Here is a 15,855-nt window from a genome sequence, read left to right as displayed (position 1 = left end):
CAGAGCCAGGCGGCCCTCGGAGCAGCAGTGCGGCGTGTAGGACGCTCACCATCATCTCTCTCTCTGTTTTGCGGCCCCCTTTGCGGGCCGAGGTTTGCTTGGTTGTTTTTTGGTGTGAGAATGATCCTTTAAGAATGGTTCTTTGGCTTTATTTCTTTCAAGTGGCATGACACTGCCTTGAAATTTAATTGCGCACTCAAAATTACAACAGTAAGCCAACCCTAGTGAAGGTGGGCTTTATTCTAAAGGTCACTGTACAATTTCTTTTTTTTTTTTTTAGATTTTTATTTTTTTCCTTTTTCTCCCCAAAGCCCCCCGGTACATAGTTGGATATTCTTTGTTGTGGGTCCTTCTAGTTGTGGCATGTGGGACGCTGCCTCAGCGTGGTTTGATGAGCAGTGCCATGTCCGCGCCCAGGATTCGAACCAACGAAACACTGGGCCGCCTGCAGCAGAGCGCGCGAACTTAACCACTCGGCCACGGGGCCAGCCCCAGTCACTGTACAATTTTTTTAAAAATTTGCATTCCCTTTTCTTAAACTCCCGAAGTTTTTAACTTTTACCCTAAAAATAAAGCAGCAGACTCTTACCTTTGTTCTGCACGGCGTGTTCTCAGGGACCACACTCTCCGTTTGGGCTCCGATGGCTTCTTCTAAAACTACATCAAGGAAGATACAATGGAGCAGACAGAATAACATAAGAGTCTTTAAAAAAAAAAGATAAAGCTTTTTGGTATCTATAGGAATATCCTGAAAAATAGAGAGATAAATGTGTTAAAAAATGTGTCACGATTAAAATTGCTGCTTTTAAACTTTTATTGTAGCATTTCAGCATTCTCATGCACAAGCGGCACGGGGCCTGTGTTGGCTATGCCTGTTCACTTTACTCAAAGGAAGTTCTTCGGCCCAGCGTGATAATGCTGAAGCTCTGAGTTTTTTAAGCAATAGTGAGGGATTTGCCCCAGCCCCTCATCTTTCTTCCACCTGGCCCTTCAGGGGACAGGGGACATGCAAGTGGGTGAGGAATCCTACCAGGTTTGGGTGTGAACATACGCTTGGTCCAAAGACGGTGACGCATTACAGGCAATTTGGGCTGACCCTCAAATTTCCAAACCTTAATTACCCATTTCCTAAGCTATTTTGGTTCCTGGCTTCTCAGCCTTATCCTAACCCTAAAAGGTGAGAAGGGAGCAGAGAAGACGAATCTTAAAAATATAACTAAAGCAACCACAAACTTTCTAACATTTGACAGTGCTTTCTGTTTTTCAACATAGTTTTACATCTCTGGTTTACCTTCTATCTCAATTTATGCTCATAACAGAAAAATAAATTAACCTAGTTATATAATATAGGTAAACAAAAGATAAATTCCTATGACGGGCTGTAATTCTGAGCAACAAGCAATAGCCCTCAAATGAAATATACACAAACAATTCAGCATACAGTAAACAACTATTAACCTAAAGCCCATAATTTGTATTAATAACGTCTCATGTATTTTCATGGTACAATGCTGAAATATTATATGCTGCATAATTTGTGGTGCACGGTATAACGCGGACATGCAGTTTTTTTAAACAAGTGAAAATAAACCATAAAAATAAAACCGTGTGCCACTTCAGTAAAAACTGAGATGTGGAGTGGTGTAGGTACAAACAGGAGATTTTGATTCCACTGGATCCACGTAGTTATTATTGTTCAGCTATCTTTTTCTAGTTCTAAAGACAAAGTCATACATTCACTTCTGCCCTCCTTCGCCTCTGTCATGAACGACAAGATGCACAGTCAGGCAGGACCAGGCCGGGGCTGGGGTGGGGAGCAGGGAGGCTGGGGGGGCAAGGAGGCATCTTCAAGGTCTGCGCACTGACCTGTCAGAACCCCGTCCAGCTGGTCCACCATAAACTTGGCATCTTCTTCCGTGAAGCACATGGGCGGTTTTATTTTAAGCACGTTTCTGTGAGGTCCGTCGGCGCTGAGAAGCACTCGATTTTCCTTCATCCTAATTAGTGCAGGAAATACATATGAGTGGATACAAATAGTCACTCAGATGATTTCAGAATGGCCAGAATGCACGGCGGGTGAGTATTCGCTCGCAGGAGGCCCACACTTAGAAACTGCACGCATCTTGCCCTCTCCTTATTCGGAGAGATGATGGGAAGGAAGAAAAGCTTTCATTGGGGTGGGCATCCCAGAACCCAGATACCCAGCGGGTGGGGAGCCCTTACTTGTAGATGACGTGCTGAGCTTCCGCTGTGGCTGGGGTCCTTTTCTGACGGTCTTTCACTAAGTCAATGCCGACAAAAAGGCCAACGCCCCTGGGGGAGGTGAAGCAAGAACTCTTGACAAACATTCTTTGCACTGTCACAAAAAATCAACACTGTCCCCAAACTTCAGTTTAATTTGAAGCTGAATGTTCTTCCCTTTAAGGGTAACTGTTATTGATCCTAATTAATTCAAGATACTAATCCAGTGCCTACGGCTCTTTCCAATTTTTGAACCAAATTAGTTTTTGTCACCCATTTAATTGTAAAAAAAAAAAAGGCTTAAAACAACCTTTTCATGATATTTAGTTTCTCAGCACCTTAATGATGATAAATGTTTATTGTTTATATATATCTACGAAAAAAATTGAGTTTTCCAGGATATCATTTTAAATAATTCTTAATAGATCATTGTGAGTTACTTTAAGTTCTTGCTTTTCATCTTTTGGGTGGTGAAATTACCCCAGCTTTATTTTTTAAAAACAGTATAAAAGTCAGGAAAGACATACACCCAAAAGTTGACAGTGGGGATATCTTGGTTCTGGATTAAGAGTGATTTTTGTTTTCTATGCTTTCCGGGGTTTTCTAGACTTGGTTTTATGTAATTTATTTTAAATTTATAAGATAAAATATAAGCTATTTTCATTTGGAAAAATGAATAACTAGCAGACCCCTTCATGATCAACACACCTGACATCTCCGATCAGTGTGTGCTTAGCCTTCTGCCTGTTCAGTAACTCGGTGAGGTAAGTCCCCACCCTCGTGGCGTTCCCCTGAAGGTCTTCGTTCTCAATCACATCTAGGACGGCCAAACCCACGGCAGAGGACACTGGGTTTCCTCCATACTGCAGAACCAAGACAAAGGAATAGTTGAATTAACGGCATTGCTTCCTCTATGAGATATTTGGCTCATATGTAAGCAAGCGAAGATACAGTTTTAATAAAACTTTTGCTCGTGATGTTCGTTTCTTAGATTTAGAACATAGCATGATTCTGTTCATTCAGGATTGAGTGAAAATTCATTCCAAATTATATTCTGTATGCTGCATAATGGGTATGAAGGACTGTCAGGGAATTTCCTGGTTCATCTAAACAAAAGCAGACATTGTATTGGGAATTAAAGATTTCAGAGCGTGGTTTAGTGAGGGGGATACAGCTTTTTGCCCCTAAATAGTTGTGTGAAAACTGCTAAACAATGACATTTTCTCCAAATAATTTATGTCCTTATATTTGAATCTTACATTTAGTTGTTAACAAGTCCTATTGTACACACTGCACAAACTATAATAATTTTTCTAAGCTTAAAGCTTATGACATTTGGGGGTAAAACCAAGGAAATAAAATTTCCCACAGATAGAAATTTAGTAAGTCCAATGACAGCCATATAACATTTATAGAAGTGAATCTAGATACTTTAGAAATGTTGGGGAATTTAAATGTGACAGAAAACCAAGAAGATCATATCATCTATGAATGAAATACCATAACCTGTAGAGTTTAGCAGGGCAGCTGCCTATGATTGGACAATTAATAAGAACATTTTAGGAAGGGGAAAGACACACGAGGAAAAATAAAGGAGGATTGTGCCAGATAGAATGAAATACAGTAGATCAAAGTTTGGCTGGGGTCCTGGGGTGGGCAGCAGGAAACACCAAGCTTTATTTTACTACATCGGCAAGAAGTGCAAGAACATGCATTATTTTTCCCTCTCAGCATTAAAGTTGGAGACCAAAATTTACCGTATTGAAATACTCCATCCCAGAGCTGCTGAAGGCTTCTGCAATTTCTTTGGTTGTTACTACACATGCCATTGGGTGGCCATTGCCCATGGGCTTCCCCATTGTGACGATGTCTGGAACAAAGTCTTTGCCATGCATTTGGAAGCTCCAGAAATGTTTCCCAACTCGGCCAAAGCCGACCTGAACTTCATCAGCTATGACCACACCCCCTACTCCACGTACGTACCTGAAAGGCAAAGGGGCAGTCTAACGTGTCCAGGCACTGGGAGTGCCCAAACCCACCCACAGAGATACAGATGACTGAGGACTTAGAAGAATGTTGTTAACCTGAAGCCTGTAACCTTTGTCAAAAATATTTCAGTGCTCAAAACCCCCAATGACATTTATGTGATGTCATTGACTTTGACATGTAATCACATGATTTCCAGATTAGATATACTCTACATTGCTTGGGTTTGTGCTGTTTAAGTAGGCAATACTGAAGTATTTTAAGTGGCAAGAGAAAGAATTGAACAAGTAGTAGTTTTTAGCAGGTTTAATCTTCAAATTTTTACTAATTGGTAAGGCTTGGGCACCAGCCAATCAGAGGTTGCCAGGCGGGTCGGGACCAGAGTTTTGGAGGCCCTCCTGCTGAACCCTGTGCAAACCCTTTATTTGCTGGACCTTGGGAAGGTGGAGGACTTCCTGGAGCCCTGGGGCGGCAGGTACTCTGAAGTGGATATTTGCCAGCTAGTCTGGAAGTACTTCAATATTTTAACAACCAGTATGGCCCTACAGAATTGTCCCAGTGCCCTTAGTCTCACCAAGGGTGCCCAAATCAAGTACATACTCTGCCACTTTCTGGAAGTAGCCTGCTGGAGGAATTATCTGTCCGCCACAACTCTGCATGGATTCAGCAATAAAGGCAGCAATCTATACAAGAGAAGATGGAGTCAAAGTCCATTAGGTCCTCCTCCTACCCCCAGAAAAGAGGACGTCTGACAGAGCAGATTATTTAAAGAATGGCTGGGGGGCTGGCCCGGTGGCGCAGTGGTTAAGTTCACACGTTCCGCTTCAGCGACCAGGGGTTCGACGGTTCGGATCCCAGGTGCAGACATGGAACCGCTCGGCAAGCCATGCTGTGGCAGGCATCCCACATATAAAGTAGAGGAAGATGGGCACAGATGTTAGCTGAGGGACAGTCTTCCTCAGAAAAAAGGAGGATTGGCAGCAGATGTTAGCTCAGGGCTAATCTTCCTCAAAAAAAAAAAAAAAAAAGAATGGCTTGGAATGGACCTGTGGTAAGTGGTAAATAGGCCATTTGATTAAAAAAAAAAAAAAAAAAAAAGATGTCTATGCCGGAAAAGCAATTGATCTGAAGCATTGGTTTCTGAAATTCTAGGGTACCAGTGAAACTACCATGAGAAATGGAGGAGAGGGCGCCTTCTATTTCTCCAAGTTTAATTTAAATGCAGTGTTTTCATTAGTATCAACTGAATAAGACTGATATTTTGATCAGTCTTTGAGATGAACCTCTAAAAACTACCCAGGTTCTAACCATCTTCCTGTGCGGCCTGTTTGCTCAGGTTGGTGAAACAGGACTGCCTGAGCCTGGAACCTGCATAAGGACGGGTTGGGTGACTTGTGGCCACACACCTAAGTTACTGTGCTGTATTTCTAAGTCTAGCCCTGACCCAGACTTAACTCAACAGAATTAGGCAATTCATAACAGGAACCTCAGAGAAAGTGTTCCAGGGGCCGCTTCTGCTTCTATGAAAGGAGCAGTAGAAATAGGTAAGACTGAATGAAGAAGAGAATACAAACAAATAGGATGAGATATGAAGGCAAGAGAATCAGGGTTCTCGTCCAGACGTCCTCTGATTACTTTGGCTTAAGTCCTTCACTTTAAAATATTTCATTTGTTAGCTATAAAATGAGGCCGTTGGACTCAAGAGATTGCTTTCTAAAATTCCATGATTTTAACATTCTGAAGCATCCATCTTATATTTGCTCATTGCTTTCAGCATTGTTAACATGACATCAATTCAGTAACAACTGAATGCCAATGTTCTCAAAGAATTATCCAAATCCTTTGAACAGTGAAAAGACCCTATGATCTTGGTAATATAAATTTTTTTCTGGAAGAAGTGCTTACTGTTCACAGGCTACGTTTGAAGAGGAAAAGGGTTTGAACAGCTAGAGCTTAGGGCTACCTGCACAGATATGGCATTGGAAGAAAGGAAAAACATATGGGATGGGAAGAAAAAGGAGAAACAGTCAAGAAATGCAAATGACTCTCCAGTCATTAAGATAAAAATATTTGAACTGTAAAAGCAAAGGCCTCATTTCTATCTCAATTAAGATTTTTTTTTCTTGCTATGTTGATGCCATAAGCCAGTTTAAAGGCAAAGAATGTGTCAAATTGCATTAAAACTCCACCTAAACCCCGAATGGGCTGAGAATTTAATGCCAAGTTGGAGACAGTAGGATGAAGACTGAGAAAGTGGAAACTCTTTCTCCTACTCTGGAGGATTCTGGCTCTGCCTTAGAAGTCCAGGCCCAGATTGGAAGAACACTTTTCTGCCTTGGCTAACCCAGGCTCCGCAGCTTCAGGAAAGGTGACAGTTCCAGGGCAGCATCAAGGATCCCTGTGGGTCTGGAGTCTGCACAGGTCCCGAAGCTCCAGGGCGTCTCTGCTCTTCCTCCCCTGCACCGTGTATCAGTGCCTGCTGTACTCTCCAGTGGAATAGTCTGTCCGCGGCTATCAACCTTTCTTGATCCTCTCTCCCCCTACCCCTTTGGACCAGAGTCTGCATCCCACGGGGAAGGTCAGAATTAGGCCAACAGTTCTGCAACAGGCATAGTGATTGCATTTCCAGAATAAATAAAAGTAGATAGTTTTAGAGGCATGACTATAATAATACACCTTTTGAAATATGAACCAAATGAAAATGTAACCAGAGAAGAACAAAAAGGGAATTTGGATCTAATCCTTTTCCTCCTCTTCAATGTATCACAATGATTTCAACCCCTTTTATAAAAAGATGCTAAAATGTTTCCAAAGCTGTGAATACAAACCTTCCTTCCACGGTTCTGCGCTTCTTCAATAATTTTCTTCACTTCATCTGCATAAGCACTGGCTGGGTCTGCATGGTTTTCTCTGTATTTTCCTCTGTAAATATCTGGAGCTGGTGCCTGAAAACATCAAAGGAGACCGTTTCTCAGGGTTTGCCTCTGACAAATGAACTTCAAAAAAAGAGCATGTCAGAAAGGTGACCATGTGAATTTAAGTGACTTTAGTTTCCTTTGTTCATTCTCCTTAACTTTGCGGAATTCTGTAAAGAACTGAAATGTTTGCATTGTGAACAGGAGCTTGGATTTGCTCCAAGACCCTTATAAGTCAAGACTGCATCCCTATTCACATAAGGAACATATTCAAATCAACAAGTGGGACCATATTATTTGAATATTTCATTGATGAAAACTGCATTAACTATTCTATATTGAAAATAAACCAACACTTACCAACTATATTGCAAATTGTAATCATTCAGAAAACTAGAGTGCCTTAGCACTGATTCCCGATCTTAAAATTTTGAAAGAAGGTACTGATGATTCTCTTAAGAATGAAGGATTGATGATCCTTAATTAAAATAAACACACCAAATGAGTTTTACTGTTTCAACAACTTAATTGGTTTTTAAATTTTATTTTATTTACTATTTTACTTAATACATTTAAATAATAATTTAGCATAGAGAATGAAATTTAATTTTAAGACAGTAATACACACTTGATTCAACTCCAAATTTCGAGTTGGCATTAGTGATAGAAAAAATAATTGAAGATCAAGGGGCAAGAAAAATAAAATGATAGCTGCAAATATCAGCTGTCATTACCACCATACGAATTTGCCTACTGTCAAACTCCTCAATGGAGTTCAAACTCCACCCGGTCATTATCTAGCTCCTTGACTTGAGCAAGCCACATATCTGCTCTGGATCTTTGTTTCTTTCTCATGGCTTCATTTCCATGAGAGGATTGGATGGGATTATCGCTAGGCATTCTTCCAGTCCTAACATTCTGATTCTGGGAGGCTAAGATGCTCACCACATGGACAAATTCTTTCTTGACATCTTTGCCCTTTCGAAATTTATACGGGCTGATCTCTATTAAAGATGATAGGTGACCATGGTAAGCACTGAAAAGAAAAAGAACAGTAAGAAAAATCACTCACAGAAGGATGTTTTTCTAGTATATGAAAAATAGCATTGCATATTATCCAGGAAGAATCTCAACATTGGAGCCAGATTTAACTATATGGGGTCTAATTTTTCATAGCAAGACTGGCCATAAAATTTGTTGAGTTCTCCGTACTCATGTGATAAAACACATGGAAAGCCAAGTATGTATCCTCATAGACAATTTCTCTTTAGCAGGAAAAAAACAATTTCTTTGGATTATATTAAATCTGCTAAATTAGATAGTCTAAATGTGAAAAGTTATTTTCTACAGCTTCATGAAGAACTCCATGTGTGTATATCCTTTAAACGCATTTGATAGCACATTCCAGTAAATTTTAAAAACAACTTTATATCATAGAGTGGCTAAGGGTTTCTGTTTGGGATGGTTTCTAATAGACATCCAAGTGCAAATATTGGCAAATACCAGTTGGTAAGGAACAGGAGGTTTCTTCCAGAAGAACTAAGATTGAGAGGCGATCAGGTGGCTATCAAATTCATTCCTCTCACTTAAAATTCAAGTGGCTAGGATGTCCCTTTTCTGTTTCTTGCCCAGAGATATAATTGGGTAATCTGGACAAGAAATTCTAAATGGCCCATGCATAAATAAAAGGAGGAGGGAGGACTCCTTCCAGCATGGCTAAGACGCGCTACAAGGCCACACTACACGCTCAGAAGGAATGAAGCATCTGCCAGGCCCAAGCTGGCCTGGTACCTTAATACATAACAAAAATCATTGTGCCATATACCCACCCTCCTGTACACGCGCTTATGGTATTAGTATGGACAAGATCAATACAACTTTGTCCCTGAAGGAGCTGCTTGCTGAGAAGTCTTGCATCTAAGACTTACTGCTCAAGGGTGACCACATCTGGGTGGCCTCTGAACTGTCGAGCCAGGCGTAAGGCTAAGTCATTGGCTTCAGATCTATTAAAATAACACAGAGGAAGGGGACAATGTGACAGGAGCTCTTTTAAAAATACTTTCAAGTGTTAATTACAGAAGTTGTAAGATTCCAGTGATTCATAAATGCATAAAGAAACAAGTGGACATCCTCTCCTTGCCCACCCAGCAATCTCGCTTCACCTTCTAGTACAAGTTCCCCAGGTGTCCTCAATAAAGAATGGGGCATGGGGCTGGCCCTGTGGCCAAGTGGTTAAGTTCGCGCGCTCCGCTGCAGGCGGCCCAGTGTTTCGTTGGTTCGAATCCTGGGCGCGGACATGGCACTACACATCAAACCACGCTGAGGCAGCGTCCCACATGCCACAACTAGAAGGACCCACAACGAAGAATATACAACTATGTACTGGGGGGCTTTGGGGAGAAAAAGGAAAAATAAAATCTTAAAAAAAAAAAAAAAAAAAGAACGGGGCACTTAGGAGAAACCCAATACAAATTAAGGATACGCTGCTCATTTCAAACCTGAGCCCAGATCTGCCACATCAGTCAGTGCCTAACTTTGAGGACACTAAGAAGCCGCTGTCACCAGGAGGAAGGGAGGCCGCGGGCCCATTGACTTGGCTACTAAACTGTGAGCACAGACCAATATTTGAGGAGCTCCTTATCTATAAAATGAAGGTCATATTTTTTCTATCTGATTTAGAGTGTAAATATACTACTCAGACACAAGGAAGAAACCAATCATTTGTCGGGTGTTTACTATCTGCCATACATCACACTGAGTGTTTTGCTTATATTTATTCTCATAACTACTTTGCAAGGCAAGTATTGCCATCTTCTTTTTATGGATGAGGAAACAGCCTCAGAGAGGTTAAGTAACCAGAATAAGTTCCCACAGCTGACAAGAGGCAGAGCCAGGATTCCGACTGAAGCCTGTTTAACTTCAAGATCATTCCTGGTACCACCCCAGGCTCTGCCACCTCCAGTCTTTGGTGACAGCACTCTTTGGGGCTAATCCTTCTTTGACAGTATAGGATTCTTTAGAAGCAAAAGTCAAATATTATCATACTTAATTTATGAAGGCGAGAATGCTTTATAATGACAAATTAGATCCTAAAATATCTTAATCCTTTGCAAAGAAAAAGAACAATGTTCTAGTTGTAAATTTGGTTTAAAAAAATCTCATTGAAAAGAGAAAAGTGAATCACAGGGTCATAAAATTGGACATTTACAGAATTTCTAATAGTTTTAATACATGGACACATATACATCATTTTAATTTTTTATTTTATTTTATTTTTTTGAGGAAGATTAGCCCTGAGCTAACTGCTGCCAATCCTCCTCTTTTTGCTGAGGAAGACTGGCCCTGAGCTAACATCCATGCCCATCTTCCTCTACTTTATATGCGGGACGCCTACCACAGCATGGCGTGCCAAGTGGTGCTGTGTCTGCACCCGGGATCCGAAGTGGCCAACCCTGGGCTGCCGAAGCAGGAACGTGTGAACTTAACTGCTGCACCACCGGGCCGGCCCCCATATACATCATTTTTAAAATATGAGTTAATGTTGTATAGACAGGTTTCCTCCCAATACAATATTGCATTGTGAGCAATAATGTACTTTTTCAAAATGTACTTTTTAATGTCTACATAATATTCCATAGAATGCATATATAATAATTTGAATTTGCAGAATTTGAAAGTTGGAACACATTTATTCACTTGAATTTATCCCTTCCTTCTTTGTATTTGTGTTGGGGAAATGTGTTCAATTGTCCAAGAAGACAAATAAATCAAAAATCTTACAAAAGTTATATCTTGTTTAGTAGAGGTTTTTTTCCTTTGCTAAAATTTTTTATTCATGCTTTGAAAAAACCATCCGGGCTCATTGATCTTTAGCTCGGAACTCTGCTGCGGGAAGAGGTGAGTGCCATTTGACTAGTCAGGTTTTTCCACGTGAACACCAGACTTGAATCTTTCTGCCATAGTTATGACATGAGTATCTATCCTTTAGGGACAGTAGTGGGTGTGCTTTCCCACAGAAGCCACGGTAATAAAAACCTGAGTGGCTTGCACATGTTCATCATCAGGCTGTCGTAGGGGCGTCAAAAGCCTCAGATATGCTGTCAGGTGTCCCATCTACAACAAGCTCATGGAGGAAGCAGAAGAACCAGAAGGGCCAGATCCCCAACGTGGGGTCACTTAGCAAATGGCAAGAATCTCAGGAAACGTTTTTAGACATCTGTGCTCCACCACGAATCAAAAAGAGTGTGTGGGAGAGTAAACTAGGAGAGTGGCGGGAACGGGGAGGGTGGGGAGCCCGGAAACTTACCCTGAATTTGTAAAATAGCAGACAGACAGCTGCTCCGGCAGGGTCGCTGCGAGGCGCTTGGCGTACTCCACGATGTTGTCGTGCAAGAATCGAGAATTTGTGTTGAGCACTTCCATCTGCTTGAGGGCAGCTTTGACCACTTCAGGGTGACAGTGTCCCACTAAAGGTTAGAAGACAAAAGCCCAAGACATTAGTTACCATTCTAAAAGTCTGGGAAGCGAGAGGATTCTGAAGTGAGAAAAAAAAAGAGTTGAGCTTCTTTCTCTCCCACATTTTGCTACAACTTTTCCCTGCCAGGACGACCGGGCGGCCGTTCAGCCAAGAACTGCAGCCACTGCAACTCCTGGGACAAATATTGCTGGTGCCAAGACCGCCTTACTGGATAAACATATCGCTCAAGGTTCAACAAAGACAGGACACTGACCGTGGGCGACATTGTTGATACAGTCCAGGTACCGCTCGCCTTTCTCGTCAAACATGTACTGCCGCTGGGCTCGCACTATTTTGATGGGATCCGCAGCATACAGAACTTTGCAAGAGGGCCTAGAGATAAGGACAGGAAACACTTTGGTCTGGTAGGACTGCTGGGTGTTTTTCCTTCTCCGTGAAGGTCACCATCAGTGGAAAATTACAGTTACATAAAGGAAAGGAAAACACCACCTGGGTGACACACGTTTTTAAAAATTTCATGTCAGCCTGGAAACTTTTACCTTAATCCCCATTCGTGACACTGCTCACATTTTTTTACACTTGTTTTATTAAATTTGCCATGATTTGACAACTCTGTTTAGAGGCACATGGATCAACTCTGATACCTCTAATTATGCAAACCAATAAGTAATTTTCCTTTGGGGAATTTTGTTCTACCAGGAAAACAAATCTTTTTTTCCTGACACTTACTGTGTGTCAGGAACTCACAATATTATAAATATTATCACATTTGATCCTCCCAACAATCATATGAAATAGGGGTTATTATCATGCTCATTTTTGTGGGTGAGGAAACTGAGGCACAGAAAAATTAAGAAACTTGTTCCAGGTTACACAGCCAGTAGACGAGACAAGCAGAGTTGGACAGCAGACTGTCTTAAGCCACAGCCCAAGGAAGTGCATGCCTGCTGCTTTCTCTCTCTCTCCTTCTAATCTAATCTATAAAGAAATACATAGTACTAAAAGCTAAATACAAGCAACTTGGTGTTAAATACAATGAAGAAGACTTTCTATAAGAGATCATTTCCATGCTTTTTGAGTGGTACGTGTTTTGTATCAAGTGGATTTTCCATCCTTAAATAATGAATCCAATTATTCCACTAACCTCTTAATCCACTCTTTTGAGCATAATAAAAAGTCATCCAACATACTAAAATTAATTGTATTTCTGTACACTAACAAAGAAATAGCAGAAAGAGAAACCAAGACTACAATCCCATTTACAATTGCAACAAAAATAATAAAATACCTAGGAATAAATTTAACCAAGGATGTGAAAGACCTGTACACTGAAAAGTATAAAATATTGTTGAAAGAAATCGAAGAAGACGCAAAGAAATGGAAAGATATTCATGTTCATGTCTTGGGAGAATTAACATGGTTAAAATGTCCATACTTCCTAAAGCAATCTGCAGATTCAGTGCCATCCTTATCAAAATCCCAATGATATTTTTCATGGAAATAGAATCAAGAATCCTAAAATTTATATGGAACACCAAAAGACCCCGAATAGCCAAAGGAATCCTGAGAAAAAATAACACAGCTGTTTGTATCACACTCCCTGATTTCAAAATATTCTAAAAACCTATAGTCATCAAAACAGCAGGATACTGGCACAAAAACAGACACACAGGTCAATGGAACAGAATCCAGAGCCCAGATATAAACCCACACGTCTATGGACAGGTAATTTTCAACAAGGGAGCCAAGAACATAGAATGGAGAAAGGAAAGTCTCTTCAATAAATGGTATTGGAAAAATTGGACAGCCACATGAAAAAGAATGAAAGTAGACCATTATCTTACACCATACGCAAAAATTAACAGAAAATGGATTAAAGACGTGAATGCAAGACTTGAAACCATGAAACTCTTAGAGGAAAACATAGGAAGTACATTTTGATATCAATCTTAGCAGTATCTTTTTGAATATCATGTCTCAACAGGCAAGGGAAACAAAAGAAAAAATAAACAGATGGGACTACATCAGACTAAAAAGCTTCTGCAGAGTAAAGGAAACCATCAACAAAAGGAAAAGACAATCCACCAGCTGGAAGAAAACATTTGCAAATCATATATCTGACAAGGGATTAATTTCCAAAATATATAAAGAACTTATATAACTCAACAACAAAAAAATGATCAATCCGATCAAAAAATGGGCAGAGGATATGAACATTTTTCCAAAGAAGATATACAGATGGCCAACAGGTACATGAAAAGATGTTCAACATCACTAATTATTAGGGAAATGCAAATCAAAACTACAATGAGACACCACCTCAAACCCATCATAATGGCTATAACTAACAAGACAAGAAACAAGAAATGTTGGAGAGGATGTGGAGAAAAGGGAACTCTCATACACTGCTGGTGGGAATGTAAACTGGTGAAGCCACTATGGAAAACAGTATGGAGATTCCTCAAAAAGTTAAAAATAGAACAACCATATGATTCAACTATTCCGCTTCCGGGTATTTAACCAAAGAACACGAAAACACTAATTCAAAAAGATATATGCACCCCTATGTTCACTGCAGCAATATTCACAAGAGCCAAGACTTGGAAGCAACCTAGGTGCCCATCAAGGGAAGAATGGATAAAGAAGATGTGGTATAGATACACAATGGAATACTACTCAACCATAAGAAACAATGAAATCTGGCCATTTGTGACAACATGGATGGACCTTGAGGATATTATACTAAGTGAAATGAGTCAGAGGTAGAAAGTCAAATACTGTATAATCTCACTCATAAGTAGAAGATAAAAACAACCACAAACAATCACATAGAGACAGAGATTGGATTGGTGGTTACCAGAGGGGAAGAAAGGAGGGAGGAGGGCAAAAGGGGTGATTAGGCTCATGTGCACCGTGATGGATTGAAATTAGTCTCGGGGTGGTGAACATGATGTACTCTACATAGAAATTGAAATATAATGATGTACACCTGAAATTTATATGTTATAAACCAATGTTATCACAATAAAAAAAAAGAAAAGAAACATCACAAAGGTTTGTGAAAGATCACATTTAGAGACTAAAACTGAATATATTATTTTTATTTTGGTGATTTTGCTCGCACAAAAAATGCCACATATATTGGAGGTAGTTTAGAGGGTAACTGGATACTTATATATTAAATCGATATGCAAGTTTTTAGGAAGTATTTTGATTATTATAAATAGGTAATGTTAAATGTTAAAATTGCCTAAGATTAAGCATCATCAGCTCAAATAAACTAATAGTGAATGAGAATTTTTATTGGTTCAAACTGAGCTGTTAGTTTATACCTATGAGTTAAAACCCAAAGAAAACCTTTGTTAGGAATGTGGACTGAACACTGCAGACTTCCCCTTGTCACTCAGACTTTAGATAGAATTCCTCCAGGCAGTGCACGGCTACATTACTCCTTTCACAGAATTTGTTCTGCTCACATCAGAAATCATTAGGTTTTCATCGGAATCTATATAGGATTGAAAGCTAACATAAAGGAGTGGTGATTAGAAAAAGAGAGGGGGTGATGGGGTCATGAGGGAGGAATCTGACCACTCTGACCCTACTTTGGGGTGGAAAGAGATCTAACTAGGCTCCTATACCATCTAGAAACCTCCCGGGTGGAGATCAGGAGATCTGGGTGAGAACTGCCCAGCACTTCTCCCAAGAGGATGCTGGTTCTTTTCTTTCCCTGTCGCCTAGTCCTCTCTGGCGCCCACTCCCTGCAGCACTCGCTAATTACCTGCGCACATTGCAGACTGCTGATTTTACAGAGGCTAGGGGTCGCAAAGCGCCACAACCTGCACTCATATTTACATGCACCTTTTTAAAAACCAGATCACACTTATTAATCTCACTTGCTCGCTCCTGTGAAGCAGAATGTTATTCCTACTTTCATACAAGAGGAAATCAATTTGACAAAGGTCACACAGGTAACATGACACCCTCTTAGAACCAGAGCCCAGGTCTGACTTAATGCTCAGTCCAGAAGGCTCACCAGTAGATTCCCAAGTTGTTCATACCACGGGCAAAACAAGGTGGACTGGAGAGAACACTGCAGTTTTAAATTCAAGAGAAGGCACAGCTTGGGAGATCAAGGTGGATAAGTGGCATCTTACCCTTAGGAAGGTGTTTTCAAAGTTTTTCTACTGGCTGGATTAAACCTTTACCTCGTAACCAAGCATGCAAGAAGAAAAGGTT

The 15,855-nt window shown here is 40.5% G+C and overlaps 1 protein-coding gene across 9 annotated transcripts in view; it reads right to left on the bottom strand.

Annotated features, from left to right (window-relative positions):
- ETNPPL (ethanolamine-phosphate phospho-lyase) overlaps positions 1 to 15,855 on the bottom strand; it is a 40,501-nt gene that overhangs the window by 23,764 nt on the left and 882 nt on the right. For 7 of the 9 annotated variants that reach the window (XR_545818.2, XR_011537798.1, XR_011537799.1 and 4 more), the window contains exons 2-12: positions 11,873 to 11,991; positions 11,449 to 11,608; positions 9,071 to 9,145; positions 8,088 to 8,178; positions 7,056 to 7,172; positions 4,828 to 4,910; positions 3,999 to 4,224; positions 2,950 to 3,104; positions 2,224 to 2,313; positions 1,867 to 1,997; positions 590 to 657 (exon numbers count right to left, since the gene is read on the bottom strand). Coding sequence is in view for 4 of the 9 variants with exons in the window: in XM_008526099.2 (XP_008524321.1) it covers positions 590 to 657; positions 1,867 to 1,997; positions 2,224 to 2,313; positions 2,950 to 3,104; positions 3,999 to 4,224; positions 4,828 to 4,910; positions 7,056 to 7,172; positions 8,088 to 8,178; positions 9,071 to 9,145; positions 11,449 to 11,608; positions 11,873 to 11,991 (1,315 nt within the window). In the remaining 5 variants the exon portion in view is untranslated. The remainder of the gene's footprint in view (positions 1 to 589; positions 658 to 1,866; positions 1,998 to 2,223; positions 2,314 to 2,949; positions 3,105 to 3,998; positions 4,225 to 4,827; positions 4,911 to 7,055; positions 7,173 to 8,087; positions 8,179 to 9,070; positions 9,146 to 11,448; positions 11,609 to 11,872; positions 11,992 to 15,855) is intronic. The other 2 variants (XM_008526101.2, XM_070611757.1) reach the window with 1 other exon arrangement.

This window comes from Equus przewalskii, chromosome 2, assembly GCF_037783145.1.
Source record: "Equus przewalskii isolate Varuska chromosome 2, EquPr2, whole genome shotgun sequence".
Lineage (NCBI taxonomy): Eukaryota > Metazoa > Chordata > Mammalia > Perissodactyla > Equidae > Equus > Equus przewalskii.
The sequence above is the reverse complement of the archived record's forward strand: the minus strand, read 5'-3'. Positions and strand labels throughout refer to the sequence as shown.